The following is a 16,005-nucleotide window of genomic DNA, read 5'->3' as shown; positions in this document are numbered from 1 at the left end:
TGGGCGCGTCCGCTCATTCGCGTTCGCCCAGGAAAGCCCGACTTGACGACGTTTGGCCTTTGCACGAGCCGCCAAGTCACAAAGAGCTGCGAAAGGGGACAAGCCAGCGAGGTTCTCCCGAGGAGAGAGCGCTCCCGGGCGACGCGGGGACCGAGCGAGGAGCGTGGTGAAGCTCAGGGGCCAGCAGCGGACCGTCCCGATTTTGCCTGGCGCCTGCGAAATGTGGGAAGAAGAGGAGGTCAAGCTCGGAGGCGGCAGCAGCAGCGACACGGGTCTGGCCAGCGCCGCGGCGCGGGGGCAGGTGGAGGCTGTGCGGCAGCTCCTGCAGGCGGGCGCCGATCCCAACGGAGTCAACGGCTTCGGGAGGCGTCCGCTCCAGGTACCTGGGGCCCCGGGCCTCGTCGGCAGGGGGCGCGCGAACGCGGGGGCGCGGCCTCCCCGGGGCGCCTCTGGGACCTGGGTCTCCACTGTTTCTCTCTAGCACAGAGGTGTGGAGCCCAGATGGAAAGCAGGTGTTCACCCACCAAAAATCCTTAAAAAAAAAAAAAAGGAATAAAAAAACCCACTGCATAAATTTGTTCTTTTTAGTAATGGGGGAAATATCAGTATATCCTCTCCCGTCTCGGGATCAGAGATAAATTACGACTTACACATTCTGTATTGGATTTAAAGAATCACACAGAATCAGAGTACATAGGGGGGGAAAACTCACTGTGAAGCTGCAATATGGAATTCTTTGCATTCTGTTTTCTAAACAGAGGAACAAGTCAGGGTTCCTAAATCACAATACGTACTCTTTTTTTAATGTTAGCATTATCTCTTGAGCATTACATAAGAAAAAATGATTCTATGGATTTTTACTGCTTAATTGCCATACTGAATGCTTGGATTACAAAAGCATTCCCGGCAGCAATTGTTAGGTACTTTTTTAAATAAAGAGACTTCATAAATAATTAGCCACTTCATTGTTGAAATACATTTATTCAACATTTTATTATTTCCACTTTAATTAGTACCTTACAGAACCAAGCTTTTATTAATGGATCTTGCTAATAGTGTAGATTTTAAAGAAAATATATATTAATTCCTTTAGAATTCATAGAAAAGTGTTACAAGAAATGAGGGATGATTTAAAGTAGCAAAAATATGGTACAGTTGGTTGTTAAAGACTTCAAATTATACTAATAATTGCATAAATATGTTTTATAATTTTAATTCACCATTTTCTGGGATATTAAGAACCACTTGCCCCCTTCCTCCTCTCTATATGTGAAACAGCCTTTATATCACTAGTAAGAATAATAACCTATCTTGGTTTTTAAGCAAGGAATTGGATGCTTCTAATATTCATGAAACAAAACAAAAAAATTAGTATACTATCTTTCAGTTACATAGTACATTTTAAAACACAAAGTCACAAGAACAAATAATTCCACTTTGGATATTTGGTTGACAAAATTGTTTTATTGTTAAAGAAGTAGATGTTTGCATAATGTATATTTATACAAATGGGTGCTATAGGATTACTGCTCCATACATCCTTTTTCTAAGTTATGCATTGTTCTGATTCAACTACTGACATCCAAGTTCTTTTCATATAGCAAAACATTTACTATGTAATATTATAAAATCCTATACAAAGTAAATATAGTATTAAATTACATGTTACATTAAATCTACCACCCTCTAAACTTTGGGCCTACTCTATAACATTAATTTAAATACTTAAAATGGGGAACCATTTATTAACAACAAATAATTAGTTTTCATTATTTTATAAACAATGTGTATCTTTCTTTACTTTTTCCCCTATACCTCCAATTTTGGCTCAAATTTTAGGATTATATTACATTTATAAGCACAGATGTATGTGACTGAAAAGCAAAGGCCTTCCACTGGGGATTTACTGTGAGAATTAAACAAAGTAAGCCTTATTTTAAATTTAGTTGTTTCTCGTGTCCTCTAACTTCTAAAATACAGCATCAGCTGACTGCCTAATAACGATTTTTAGACACAGATTATGTCTGGGGAGAGAGGGCAGAACAAGAGAAATAATTTAAGATTTTAAAGACTTTTAAACTTAACTCTACCTATAAGTCACCTAACAAAATAGATTGCCATATTTAAATGGAAGTCCACCTTTTTCTTCTTTCTCACAATGAAGATAAGCACATTATCATCAGCTCTTTCTTGCATATTTGGAAAAATAAACTGAACCTCAGTAAAGACTATACCTGGAATGGGTGGGGGGACTGAGAGAGGGGGAAATACTGCTCAGCAAATGAAACTTAACCAGATTCCTGGGGCTGGTGAGCAGCACCTGTGCATCAAGTAGATGCTTCCTATGTTTGAAGTGGTCCTGCCTGTCCCTGCCCGGGCCTGCCTCTCGCTTCCCTCTCGCCCTGACCTTCATTCTGCTCTGTCCCGCCTGCAGGTCATGATGATGGGCAGCACCCGCGTGGCCGAGCTGCTGCTGGCCCACGGCGCGGACCCCAACTGCGCGGACCCCGCCACCTGCACGCGGCCGGTGCACGACGCGGCCCGGGAGGGCTTCCTGGACACGCTGGCGGCGCTGCACCGAGCCGGGGCGCGGCTGGCCGTGCGCGACGCCTGGGGCCGCCTGCCCGTGGACCTGGCCGAGGAGTGTGGGCACCGGGACATCGTCCGCTACCTGCGCGCCACCGCGGGGGACTGAGGGCGGGCGCACCCGCTGCCCGCAACGACTTTTCTTTTCTCCCCAACTCCCCATCACCGACCTAGTCCAATGGAGGCTGCAACGTACTTTTATGGATCCCACCCTGGACCCTCAACCGCAGCCCAAGGCAGAGAGGTGGGGCCAGAGGTTTCCGGCGAGATTTTGGAGCGCAATGTTTCGTTCCCAGCTGTTGTTTCCTGGAAGAAAAGTGCGATCATGGAGTTCTGGAAGGCCCTGGAGATGGGGGCAGAGTGGGAGGCAGCGGGATCGGCCTCCGGGGGAGTGGGGAGGGAGAGGAGGGGGAGGAAGGTGAGATGGTGGCCGCACTGACCTGGAGGGAGCCCCTCGCCAGCCCTCACTTCCCGCTTTGGGCACTTGAGGCTCCAAGGGAAGACGCCGAGCCCCCGGACCTGAGGAGGATGTGGGTGCCAGTGGGCTCCCTACGCCTTACTTGTTGTGCGAGATTTTGTCCTCTGTTTGCAAGTCACCTGCAAACACGGATTCACTGGACGTTCTGGAGCCAGCGCCACCCACGGGGTAGTGACTGGAGGGGAAAATGGGGAACCGCCGCGAATGCGCCTTTATGTCCTAAAATCCTGCGTCAAGTTGGTGTAAGACGGCGCTGGGGAAGGGGCCGGCACTTGCTGTTTGTTATTCATTCCAAGGAGAGCTTCCTGCGTTCCAGACTTCAACCATCAAACCAAAAGAAGAAGATGCTGCGGGGGCGGGGGCGGGAGGCAGGAGGTTGGGAGGGGCATTTTAGGAGACTAAACTGTACAGGTGAACTAACAGTTTGCTTCATCTACTTGTATATACGATAGGGATAGGATACAAACACACCCTCTGTAAGTCCCCACTTGGAAAGATCTCATGATATAGTTTGTACTTTGCTTTGTTCTTCGGTAACAATCCTGATGAGCAGACTCTAAACAACAGAGTCGTTGGGGTAAAGAAACAAGGAACAACTACAGCTCTTACATGAGGCCAGCACAGTGCCAACGCCTAGATTACTTTCCAGCTTAACCTATTTATTTGTTACATTTTCTCTGTCTTTCACCAGACTGTCTCAGGGGGTCAAACTGTGAAATATCTTCTACAAGATCAATGCACTTAGCCAGCAAGTTGTCTCCAGATACTTCCCAGGTGGTTGCTGAAGAAGTAGATTGACTATAAAATTGTTGAAAATAGATTATTATGACTCGTGGAATGTCTTAATATCTGCTAAAGGTGCACTGCTTTGGGACTTAATTTCCAGTGTTGCTTGATTGGTTACAGTATTGAAACAACTGATACTTCACTGCTTTAATAAAGAAAAAAACAACAGAGATTGGACTCCAAGATGTGGGTAGATTGGCTTTAAAATGTATGTGCATGGATTTATCTACCACTAACTCCTGAGAAATGGTAAAGACTCAAAAGGGTTCACATCTCTCACTGTTTGTAATAATTACTAAGTGATACCAATAAAAATTTATACAAACTGGTTCCACATACATTGAAAGATTTAACATATAGAGTGTGTGTGTGAGAAGAGGGAACAGAAAAGGTGCTTTTGAGCTAAATTTTTAAAATTACACTCTCCCTCAAGTCTTTATTCTCCACATAAATATATTACTGAGGAAGCTTAATTGAGAATCAGAGTATATCTTCTTTTGGGGGAAAATATGTAAACATTTATTGACATATAATTCGTGTGAGGCATGCTTTACGTACATTTGTTCACTTAACACTTAAAATTATCTTGGGAGAGCGGTATTATTTCCCATATGAGGGAAATGAGGGGATATCAAGCAGCTTATCAAAGATCCCAAGATATTCATTCCACCATGGTTATGCAAAGTAAGTCTATCTGGCTCCAAAGCTATGGTTTGATTTGTAGGGTTTTCCCACTGCACCATCCTGTTCTCCAAAAAATGATTAATAATAAAGATAAAATCAATAAAATATATTTTTTAAAAAAGATAAAGTCAACTAAAATTTTTTTGAAACAATAACACTTTTTCTGCCTTGTATGGGATCTCCCTTATAAGTTCCTAGGATACTTTTTCTTCCTATAATATCTAACAATTCTGAACAGATTGTTTTTAAATCTATCTTAAAATGTCAACAACATGAACAGCCCCCAAAAGAGTGACCTAAAAATTACTTTGGGAACAAAAATAATGAAATCGCCATTTTCAAATTAAGCTATAAGGACAGAAAATACAATTGTAGTTAGCACATAAGCACCCAGTCATAACTGTCTACAAGAATAGTATTTTTCAAGTTTATATTGTTTTACAATTACTAAGAAGCATTCTTTATGAAAGAAGTCAATTGATAATTTAAAATTATCCATTTGATTTATGAAATCCTTATTTTTTCCTCTAATAAGTTCCAAGACATTCAAATTGGCTAGTTGCATAAGGCTGACTAATGAAAAATAATCCCTTGAAATTAATGTGAAATGTGATTTCACTCCTAATTTAAGGAAATTATGCGATCTGATGATAACTTGATATTAAAGGAAACTAAGAAAATATGGTTGTGGATCACAGTAACATTCTGTTGTTTTTTGTTTTATCAATATATATAAACCCCAGGCAAAAAGAGCAGATGAAGAAAAGGGAAATTAAGACTTGATTGGAAGATAGAAAACTTAGGTTCCACTACTGGTTCTTTACTTAAATACATGACTTACTAAATGATGTAACTTTGATCTCAATTTTTCTCACCTATAAAAGGTAGATGTTGGACTTTATTACTTTTAGTAATTTAGTAAGTTCCATACCATCACTAAAATTTTATCACTGTGAGGGCTGATATTAGTAATAATTTTGCCATGGGATGAGAAATAAGGAAAAATACATAGATAGAAGAATGGAAAGGAAAAACATAATTTTAAAATTCTAGAGCTCTAGGAGGGAAAAATCTGTATAAGTACCATCTTCACCAGTTAGTTGGAAAATAACAGACAAGTTTATGGGAAGTGAGACAGAAAAGATACTTTGCAAATTACTTAATTTAATTTTAAGGTCTTTTTCCTCTCCTCTTACCTCTGATGTTTTTTGATGCTTTTTACATTTCTTTCATGTCACTCACATCCACTAAAATTAATTTCCTTTTTAAAATATGTTTTTATTGATTTCAGAGAGGAAGGGAAAAGGGGGAAAAGAGAGATAGAAACATTGATGATGAGAGATAATCATAGATTGGCTGCCTCCAGTACCCCTCCCTATCCCCACCAGGGATCCAGCCTGTAACTTGGGCATGTGCCCTGACTAGGAATCAAACGGTGACCTCCTGGGTCATGGGTTGGTGCTCAACCACTAAGCCACACTGGCCAAGGAAGAATTAGTTTCTTAAATTGAGATAAGCAAGAAGACCCAATAGACTTATAAAATAAAGCGGATATAAATGCTCTAAAAAAGTGGGTCTTTAAGTACTACAACAAGGGATTCTGATCTAAGTTGGGTTAGTGTGGGAGTTAGAACCAAAAGAAAAACTTGGGGACATTAGAACAGGAAATACAAAGGCAAGAAAATGCTAAAATATGTAGATGAAGTCATTAGAAGATGAGTAACTCTCTTGCTACCTATTTAAAAGTGTACTGTAGCCAAAACCGGTTTGGCTCAGTGGATAGAGCCTCAGCTTTAGGACTGAGGGCTTGCAGGTTCAATTCCGGTCAAGGGCATGTACCTTCCTTGTGGGCACATCCCCAGTAGGGGGTGTGCAAGAGGCAGCTGTTCCATGATTCTCTCTCATCGATGTTTCTAACTCTCTATCCCTCTCTCTTTCTCTCTGTAAAAAATCAATAATATATATATATGTATTTTTTAAAAAATAAATAAATAAAAAATAAAAGTGTACTGTAGTTTCTGAGTTCCTTGAAACTTTAGGTCCTTAAATTTTGCCTGGGTGGTAGTAGGAACCTGCTGATTGGGGAAGAGCTCTGTGTCACCTAAATTTGTCCACGTCAGCCATTTCAGGAAGGAGAAAATGAGGTGAACAGACAGCAACAAAAGGAATAGAAAGAAGAACATGGTAGTGTTTTGTGAAAGATGGGTCAAGAGTTCAACAGAATGATTCAAGCCAAACCAAACAACCTATATATGGTCCACATGCTGATGAAATCTGTAAAATATTTCCAGACCTACAATAATGGAAATCTCATTCCCTACTCTCTTGATTTTCTATAAAACTTTTCTCAAATTCAACTATTAGAAATGGGGTGACTCCTTTCTTGCCTCTTAAATCCCCCACTCAGAAGACTTTAATATTATTCCTTGCATAAGGAAAAAAAATACTTTATAGAAATGGTAATTTCTATACATCATCCCTTTATTAATATGTACTAAGGAAAATTTGCTTGGAAGCTGGTGCTAATAAAGATATCATTGGCATGGATTCCATATTAAGCACAGGAATATAAATCAACATTTACATTGAAATTGAGCACCCAGCTCTGATTTAGTAATTTGAAGTTTTAAATATAAACCAAAGATTTTGCTGGTACAAAAAATAACTATGAGAGATGTATGAAGATGATATGCTATCTCACAGCCATCTATATTATGCTGAAAGTTTGCAAAGGAACCTCAAACACTTATTAATCCATTCCCTTGGCTTAGACCCCCAGTAGATATAGTCAGTGCTGGCACAGAAAATATTTTACAAGAGAGTTAAACAGAACTTTAAGACCAATTACAGTAATTAGACTATGCTTCATTTCCCTTTCATATTTGGCCTCCTCCCAAAATGCATAACATTCTATTTCACTGTCCTCTTATTTATGATAGGATTGGTGCTACTTCCTTTGAACCCTTTCATATTTGACCTCTGGATTTCCTTTTAATTTTAAACAGACTTCCCTCTTCTTTCCTTTCACAAATTCCTCCATCTCCTTGCCTTAGCTAAAAATGGGTCTTCCTGAGAATTCCACTTTCTTCTGTACCAGATACTAGGTGAACAACAGAGTGTGACTCAGGACTAGTAATGAGTGTACGCTGTTTGGATGGCTTTCAATAGTCCCAAACCAAATATGTCAGGGTTAGCCATTATTCTTCAGGTTTCACTAATCTCTTAGTGAAATATTTGCATTTTGTTTTTAAGATTAAGCTATCACATCTATAAGACAGAACATCCTATATAATAAAAGCTTAATATGCTAAGTGTCCAGCAGATCAATCTGCCATTCAACCAATCAAAGCATAATATGCTAATGATAATGCTAAGGCTGCTCAACCACTTGTTATGATATGCACGGACCACCAATGGGAAGACACTCAGACCAGTAGGTGAGCTTGCTGCTGGGGTCTAGCTGATTGGGACTGAGTGAGATGGGCTGGACATGCCTTGGAGCCCTCCCACACTCCTTCCCAGCTGGCCAACCTCCTACATCTCTCCTTGGCCCCAATCGTGCACTGGTGGGGTCCCTCAGTCTGGCCTGTGCCCTCTCAAAATCCAGGATCTGCCAAAACCAGTTTGGCTCAGTGGTGGAGCGTCGGCCTGCGGACTGGGCGGTCCCGGGTTCGATTCCCGTCAAGGGCATGTACATTGGTTATGGGCACATCCCCCCGGTAGGGGGTTTGCAAGAAGCAGCTGGTCGATGTTTCTCTCTCATCGACGTTTCTAGCTCTCTATCTCTCTCCCTTCCTCTCTGTAAAAAATCAATAAAAATATTTTTTTAAATAAAATAAAATCCAGGATCCCTTGAAAGATGTCTGAGAGCCTGTTTTGGCACGATCCCCCAGGCCAGGCCAAGGGAGCCCACTGGTACACAAATTCATGCACTGAGCCTCTAATCTATATAATAAAACAGTAAACAATGTACCATATTTTTTCGTATATAAGACACTATTTTTTTTCTAAAATCCTTAGACTGAAAATCGAGGGGTGTCTTATACATGGAAGTCAGCTGAGGATGGAGCCACGTGGGTGTGGATGCTTAACTGCCCATACCTTGTCAAACAGGCTTCTTCTAATCATGAGCCTTATTGTTACTGACATCAGCTGATGCTGTAATTGGAGGTGGAGGTGGAGAGTGCGCAGATGCAACAAGGACTGGAGCTTTCTGAGCCCATAAAGATGTCAAAAAATAAAAGGATAAATACCAGCGAGCGATTGTCTTACTCTGCAAAATTCAAACCAAATGTAATCAGCTATGCAAAAAAGCATGGAAACAGAACTTCAGATAGACAATTTGGACCTCCTCCCACTGAGTGTATGATCAGACAGTGGAGAAAACAGGAAGAACAACTCCTTAAGATGCCCAAAACGTAGGCCTTAAGAGAAAAGCCAGGAAAAAATGTTTAAAATATTGATTTCTTAAATTTGGGTTGGAAAAGAGGGGAGCGTCTTATACATGGGACATCTTATACCCAAGAAAATACGGTATTCTGTTCACAAACCCACAGATAGCTCAACAAATACTGACAACACATGGAGTTGTCTTCTGAAGGCTAAGTGTTGGAAATACCTAATGGCTCCTCATTCCACCTGTGAATTATGCAGTGCTGAGCTCTACCACCTGTTCAAGGGCACAGCAGTACCCTTTACAATATCCTGTATCTCTTCCCAACATGCCACCTAGAGTTATAAACTATAACCTTGCCTAAAATATTTTTACGTCCTCTACTGCTCTCCAATCTCTAAACTGCCTTTAATATTTAGAATAATTGCATATGGATCTATTCCAGAATTTCAGGAGCCTTTAAATACTACAATGAACAAATAATTTAATAATATCCCCTTTCTAGAAAAAATAAATTAATTAATTAACCATACATTCATGCCCAGATATGTATATTTGTGCAATAATGGTGCTATCACCACCAGTCATTTCAGGCCAATATTGCAGGGGAATGGTTCTCAACCCTGACGCCGTATCAGAATCACCCTGGAGATATTCTAAATACATATTTGCTGACCAACTTCAGGTCTTCAGAACTGGGATATCTATGTTTGGGGTCCCAAATGTCTGTGATTGTAACTTTAACATTCTTGTTCATGGAAAACTTCCAAGTAGAAGACAAAATAAACAGAATTAAATAAAAATCAATCTCCTGAAACCTCCCTGCTCCCCAGTCTCACTTCCCAGGGGTAACTACAATTTTCAAAAGTTTTAACTAACCTCCCAGAAATATAGGTACATATAATTATAAACACTCCTCTCCTGACATTTAGAAAATGTAAGTAGGATCACACTATTTTGCAACTTGCTTTTTTTTTATTAGTAATAGATGTTTGACAACTTCCATTATTAGGACATATAAATACAATTATTATATATATATATGGATTTGAGAGAGAGAGAGAGAGGGAGAGGGATGAAGAGAGAGAGAAAGAGAGAGAGAGAGAGAGAGAGAGAGAGAGAGAGAGAGAGAGAGAGAGAGAGAGACATCTATTGGTTGCCTCCATAGAGGCAGGGATCAAACTCCGCAACCTGAGTATGCGCCCTGACTGGAATCAAACCCATCACCTTTCATTTTACTGATGACACTCCAATCAACTGAGCTACACCAGCCAGAGCCACATTTTCACTTGTTTACGGCTGCATAGTTTTGTATTTTATGAATGAACCCACATTTTTAAAAACCAGTTTCCTTTCCACAAACATATAAATTGTTTCCCTTTCTTTTTGTCATCTTTTTGCTTCAACATATGATGCTCAGAATCTTTTTGCATCCTTATATGAGCTACATGTAGCCATTTGTAGGAGTGAAATTACTGAGGCTAGCAGTATCTCTCTCTCTCTCTCTCTCTCTCTCTCTCTCTCTCTCTCTCTCTCTCTCTCTCTCTCTCTCTCTCTTTCTCTCTCGCGTGCACACACACACACACACACAGAATCTCTACATGTATGTCTGTGTGTAAATTCCTTCCATACATATGAATCCATATATACTAAACGTAAACGTATGTATATCTTCAATACTTGCTTACAAATGTGTATACATACAGGGAAGGAGGGCAAAAATAGGTTTACAATTGTTCATGGAAAAAGACATACAGGTTACAATTATAATAATATATTAAACTTCATGTTTTTAGTACTCACAACTGTGAACCTACTTTTGTCCATCCCTGTATTTTTATATACTGACTAGAGGCCCAGTGCACAAAATTAGTACACTGGTAGGGTCCCTAGCAGCTGCTGGCTACCAGCCGGGTACCCCCTTCTGCCACCTGTCCCCCACAGCTGCAACTGACTACCACCTACCGGGGGCCCAATCGCCCCAAAATCACCCTACCACCGTCCAGCTTCCAGGCACTGAGAGAGCAGGGCAGCAGCCCCACCCCCCACTGCCACTGCTGGTCTCCCTGCAATCAGATCAGCAGGGCATTGGCGCCCCCCCCCCCCGCCCCCCACCCCCCCCCCCCCCCCCCCCGCCCAGCTCCCTCAGTGCCTGGGAGCCCAGTGGCAGCAGCAGGGCAATCAGACCAATTGCTCACATCTACCTCAGCCTGGTGCCACCCACTCACCTGCTCCACCATCCTGCCCCGGTCCCACTTTTTTCAGGGCCCATTGGGGCCTGCAGTGCCTCCACTGCCACCTGCTGCCAGTGCCATGTGGCCAACGCCTAATAATGTTTCACACTGCCCCCTCGTGGTCAGCACACGTCATAGCAAGTGGTCGAACTCCCAGTAGGACTCTCTCAGTAAAGGGGACAATTTGCATATTAGGCTTTATTATATAGAATATATATTTTTCATAATTTTATGAGTTACAGGAGTGGAATTGCTGGTCAGAGAGTATATATATGTTTATATATGTATACCTTTACATATATATATAAAGTTTTTCCATCTACTAATATGTATACTACATATATATTTCCATAATATATATGTATCTTTGCATACTTGTAAGTTGTAGGAGTAAAATTGCTGAAACAATGAGTACATACCAGTATATGCACATACAATTTTAATAAATACTGTAAAATTGCCTTCCAAATGATTGCAACAAGTTTAAATAATGTAACTGTTTCCTGACAACTTTGCTAATATTACCACTCCTTTATATTTCTGTCACACCTTTAGATATGTCATTGTTTCTAATGAATTGCTTTGCTAATAAATAAGATTAAGTATATTTTCTTATACTTTTGAGCACTTGACTATTTCTATATCCTCTACTATAAACTTCCCATTATATTGTTTGCTCATTTTTTACTGGGTTATCTTTTTTATGCATTTATTTATATATTCTAGAAGTTAATATTTTGTCATATATTCAAAATAGTTCTTAAATCTTATGGTGTCTTTTACCTTATACCTTTGGGGTTTTTAGTTTGAGCATGTGTAATAATAGAGAAGTTTTTCATGTAATTTTGATAATCAAGAGATACCTAAGTGGGAGTGCAGACTAGTGCAGCCACTGTGGACAACAGTATGGAGTTTACTCAAAAAATTGAAATGGGAACTGCCTTTTGACCCAGAAATCCCATTTTGGAAATATATCATAAGAATTCTGAAACACCAATCAGAAAGAATATATGCATCCCTATGTTTACAGGTACATTATTTATAACTAGAGACCTGGTGCACAAAATTTGTGCCTGGGGGGGGTGTGTCCCTCAGCCCAGCCTGCACCCTCTCCAATCTGGGACCCCTCTCACAATCAAGGACTGCTGGTCTCAACTGCTCACCTGCCTGCCTTCCTGATTGCCCCTAACCACTTCTGTCAATCAGCCTGATCACCCCCTACGCACTCCCATGCCAGCCTGATTGATGGCTAACTGCTCCCCTACCAGCCCAATGGCCCCTAACTGCCCTCTCCTGCAGGCTTGGGTCCCCCGCAACTACCCTTCTCTGCAGGTGCAGTCACCCCCAACATCCCTTGTCTGCCGGCCTGGTCACCCCTAACTTCCCTCCCCTGCAGGCTTGATTGGCCCCAACTGCCTTCCCTTTCAGGCCTGGTCCTTCCAATTGCCCTCCACTGCTGGCATATTGTGGTGGCCATCTTGTGTCCACATGGGGGCAGCCATCTTTGACCACATGAGTGATGGTCAATTTGCATATTACTCTTTTATGAGATAGGATAAACAAGAGGCCCAGTGCACGAAATTCATGTATAGGTGAGGTCCCTAGGTCTGGCTGGTGATCAGAGCCATCTCACCCAGTCCTGATTGGAGCTGGGACAATCAGGGCCAGACAGATCAGGGCCTGACAGTCAGGGGGGAGTGATGGAGGAAGGGACCATGGGAGGTTGGCCAGCCAGGGGAAGAGGGAGGCTGGCCAGCTCTGGGGAGGGACCAGAGGAGGTTGGCCAGCCATGGGAAGTTGCTGTGGAAGTGCACTGAGCATCAGGGGGTAGCTTCGACATTAAGCATCTGCCCCCTGGTGGTCAGTGGTGTCATAGCAACTGGTCAACCAGTTGTTCTAGTCATTTGGTCATAATGGTCACTTAGGTTTGATAGATAGATAGATAGATAGATAGATAGATAGATAGGATCTGTAAACAGCCCAAGTGTCCACCTGCAGATGAGTGGATTAAAAAGCTATGGTACATTTACACAATGGAATATTACTAGGCTGTATAAAAGAAGGAACTTTTACCCTTTTCAACAGGACCTGGAGAGTATTATGCTAAGTGAAATAAGCCAGCCAGAGAAAGACAAATATCACTTGATCACAGTTATATGTGGATTCTAATAGATAAAATAAACTGACAAACAGTGGAACCAGAAACACAGATACATGGAACAGATTTACTGGTGCCAAAGTGGGGTGACTGAATAAAGAATGCGAAGGGGTTAGCTGTGTAACATATGCATACCCTATGGGCATGGATAATAGTTTGGAGAAGGTAAAAAATGGGGGAGGTCAGGATGGGTAGAAGAGGGCAAAGGCGGGGACGGAAAGAAGAGATCAACCAAAGAACTTGTGTGCATATATGCATAACCCATGGACACAAACAACAGGATGATGAAGGCCTGGGATGGAGGGTGGAGTAGGCTAGAAGGGGTTGATGTGGGAGAAAGCGGGACAAATATACTTTTAACAATAAAGTTTAAAATTTTTTAAATTAAAAAGTAATAAATTGAAAATTAAGAAAGAAAAAGCAAACAAAGGAAAGAAAAATACACTGAGTGGCCAGATTATTATGATCTCTGAACACATAATAATCTGGCCACTCAGTGTGTGTGTGTGTGTGTGTGTGTGTGTGTGTGTGTGTGTGTGTTAATTCGTGCAAGGGTAGGGTCCAGCCAGCCTGGCCAGGGGGAGGGGACATGGGCAGTTGGCTGGCCTGCCTGCTAGTCAAATTCCTGGTAGAGGGAACAATTTGCATATCAGCCTTTTATTATACAGGATTACATAGGATAAACACTGAGTGGCCAGATTACTATGCGTTCAGAGATCATAATTATCTGGCCATTCAGTGTATATGTAAAACCAAAAAAAGGAAAAGAGAGAGATACCTAAGGGAAAACTCCTGTTCAGGGGTAGGTGAGGAAACAAGGCAAATGATGTTAAAATGCCTTCCTGTCTTTGCCTATGAGGTGCATTTTGCTGATCCAAAAATAGATAATCATTTTTCTCAGAGAAATCTACAGTCAGGTTTATTTTAGGCCAAAGGAACAGAGCAAAGAAAAGCCAATGACCCGCCGAAACCAGTTTGGCTCAGTGGATAGAGCGTCAGCCTTCGGACTGAAAGATCCCAGGTTCGATTCTGGTCAAGGGCATGTACCTTGGTTGTGGGCACATCCCCAGTAGGGGGTGTGCAAGAGGCAGCTGATCAATGATTCTCTCTTATTGATGCTTCTAACTCTCTGTTCCTCTCTCTTTCTCTCTGTAAAAAATCAATAAAATATTTTTTTAAAGAAAAGAAAAGAAAAGCCAATGACCTAGGGATAGCTCACTCTCTCTGGCCTTCAGTACAGAAAGACCACAGTCTTTTATAGTTAAAAGTCTGATGATGCCAGTCCTGGCCCTTGTTGGCCTTAAAGTGTTCAAGATTTGAGTCCCCTCTGGGCTTCAGTTTTCTCACCTGTAAAATAGGGGTAGTACTCCCAAATTCAAAAGACCACTGTGAGGATAAAATACGTGTGAAAGTGCATATGCATAATACTGCTCAGTCCCTGATCATACAATTTTTGCATAGCACATAAGCCAAAAATCTTTGGAATGCCACAAATTCATTGTTTTGCTAAGATTCATCTTCATAATTGTATTTTGCTGAGTCTAATATTAAAATTAGATAGAATTCCCCTGCATACCACAACTAACAAAACACAGGTGTTGGGCAGCAGGGGAAAACCAAGATGGAATTTAAGTTTAAATTTTCAAATCTATATTCATTGAACACAGAGCTTACTGTATAACCATCTCACTGGGTCCTCTCACTCAAATGGCGTTCCTCTCAAGTGGGCAACTCACTTTATCCCCAGAACAAATTTAGGTAAAGAGGAAATGGCTATAGATTAAGCTATACGAGCCCAATCAACATAGACATGCCAGAATTTAAACTTACCTGGGAAACTGAGGCTCAATAAACCCCTCAGGCATAATGGGGATAATGTGATTATCTAATTTTATCTGTCAACTTGGGTAGACAAACAATTATTATGTTGCTCTGAAGTTGTTTTATGGGTTGTTGTTGTTGTTTTGTTTTTAAGATATAATTCACATTTAGATCCATAGGCTCCGAATAAAGCAAACGGTCCTCCGTAATGTGCATGGGCCTATTCCAATCAGGTGAAGGCCTTAAATGAAAAGAGGATCTCCAAGGAAGAGGAATTCTGTCACCAGGCTGATTCAAAGCTGCAACTGAACACTTTTTCTAAACCACGTACTCCCTAAATTGCCCCTCATCTGTTGGCCACAGAAACGAAATACCCTCCTTATAACTCTCTTTAATAGTCCATCTACGGTATGAGGTTCTCTTGGGGGGAAGAGGGGAAATAGTACAACGATGTGGTGCAAGACAAAACAGGTTCAGGCTCCCATGGAGTTTGCATTCTACGTTGCGAGACAATCACATAAGATAATTTCTGTGTGCTAAGAACAATACAACACACACACACACACACACACACACACACACACACACACACCACGGTGATGGAATGGCCTCTGGAAGAGGAAAAGCATTCTGTACTTGGGAGCGGCCAGTGGCCTCAGCACCAAGCACGGCGTTCTGGGACCCTAAGAGAGTCCTATAGGGGGGCGGAGCAGAGGGGTGCATTTGTAAGAGTCTAGAAAGACATGTAGAGTGGCTATTCAAGACTGGTCCCTAACCGGCTTCATGCAAGCAGCGGGTTAGGCGATTAGGTCTGGAGATGAGGTGAGAGATAGAGCCGAGGGAGCCTGCTGCTAGATCCGTCCGC

At 41.7% G+C, this 16,005-nt stretch overlaps 1 protein-coding gene and 1 long non-coding RNA gene across 2 annotated transcripts in view; one reads left to right on the top strand and one right to left on the bottom strand.

Annotated features, from left to right (window-relative positions):
• The window catches only part of LOC118716637, a 98,563-nt gene that overhangs the window by 81,453 nt on the left and 1,105 nt on the right, over nucleotides 1-16,005 (bottom strand). The window lies entirely within an intron of this gene.
• LOC118716636 (cyclin-dependent kinase 4 inhibitor B) lies at nucleotides 221-5,387 on the top strand. Its single transcript, XM_036434189.2, has 2 exons — nucleotides 221-379; nucleotides 2,435-5,387. The coding sequence occupies exons 1-2, from the start codon at nucleotides 221-223 to the stop codon at nucleotides 2,693-2,695; spliced, it is 420 nt and encodes a 139-aa protein (XP_036290082.1). The 3' UTR covers nucleotides 2,696-5,387.

Source organism: Pipistrellus kuhlii, unplaced genomic scaffold, assembly GCF_014108245.1.
Source record: "Pipistrellus kuhlii isolate mPipKuh1 unplaced genomic scaffold, mPipKuh1.p scaffold_m20_p_12, whole genome shotgun sequence".
Classification (NCBI taxonomy): Eukaryota; Metazoa; Chordata; class Mammalia; order Chiroptera; family Vespertilionidae; genus Pipistrellus; species Pipistrellus kuhlii.
The sequence above is the reverse complement of the archived record's forward strand: the minus strand, read 5'-3'. Positions and strand labels throughout refer to the sequence as shown.

What these genes read in the sequence shown, in the direction of transcription:
- LOC118716636 (XM_036434189.2), top strand. Translation starts at nt 221, where the DNA reads ATGTGGGAAGAAGAGGAGGTCAAGCTCGGAGGCGGCAGCAGCAGCGAC. An exon ending in TCGGGAGGCGTCCGCTCCAG is followed by an intron (nt 380 to 2,434) that starts GTACCTGGGGCC and finishes TCCCGCCTGCAG; the next exon opens with GTCATGATGATGGGCAGCAC.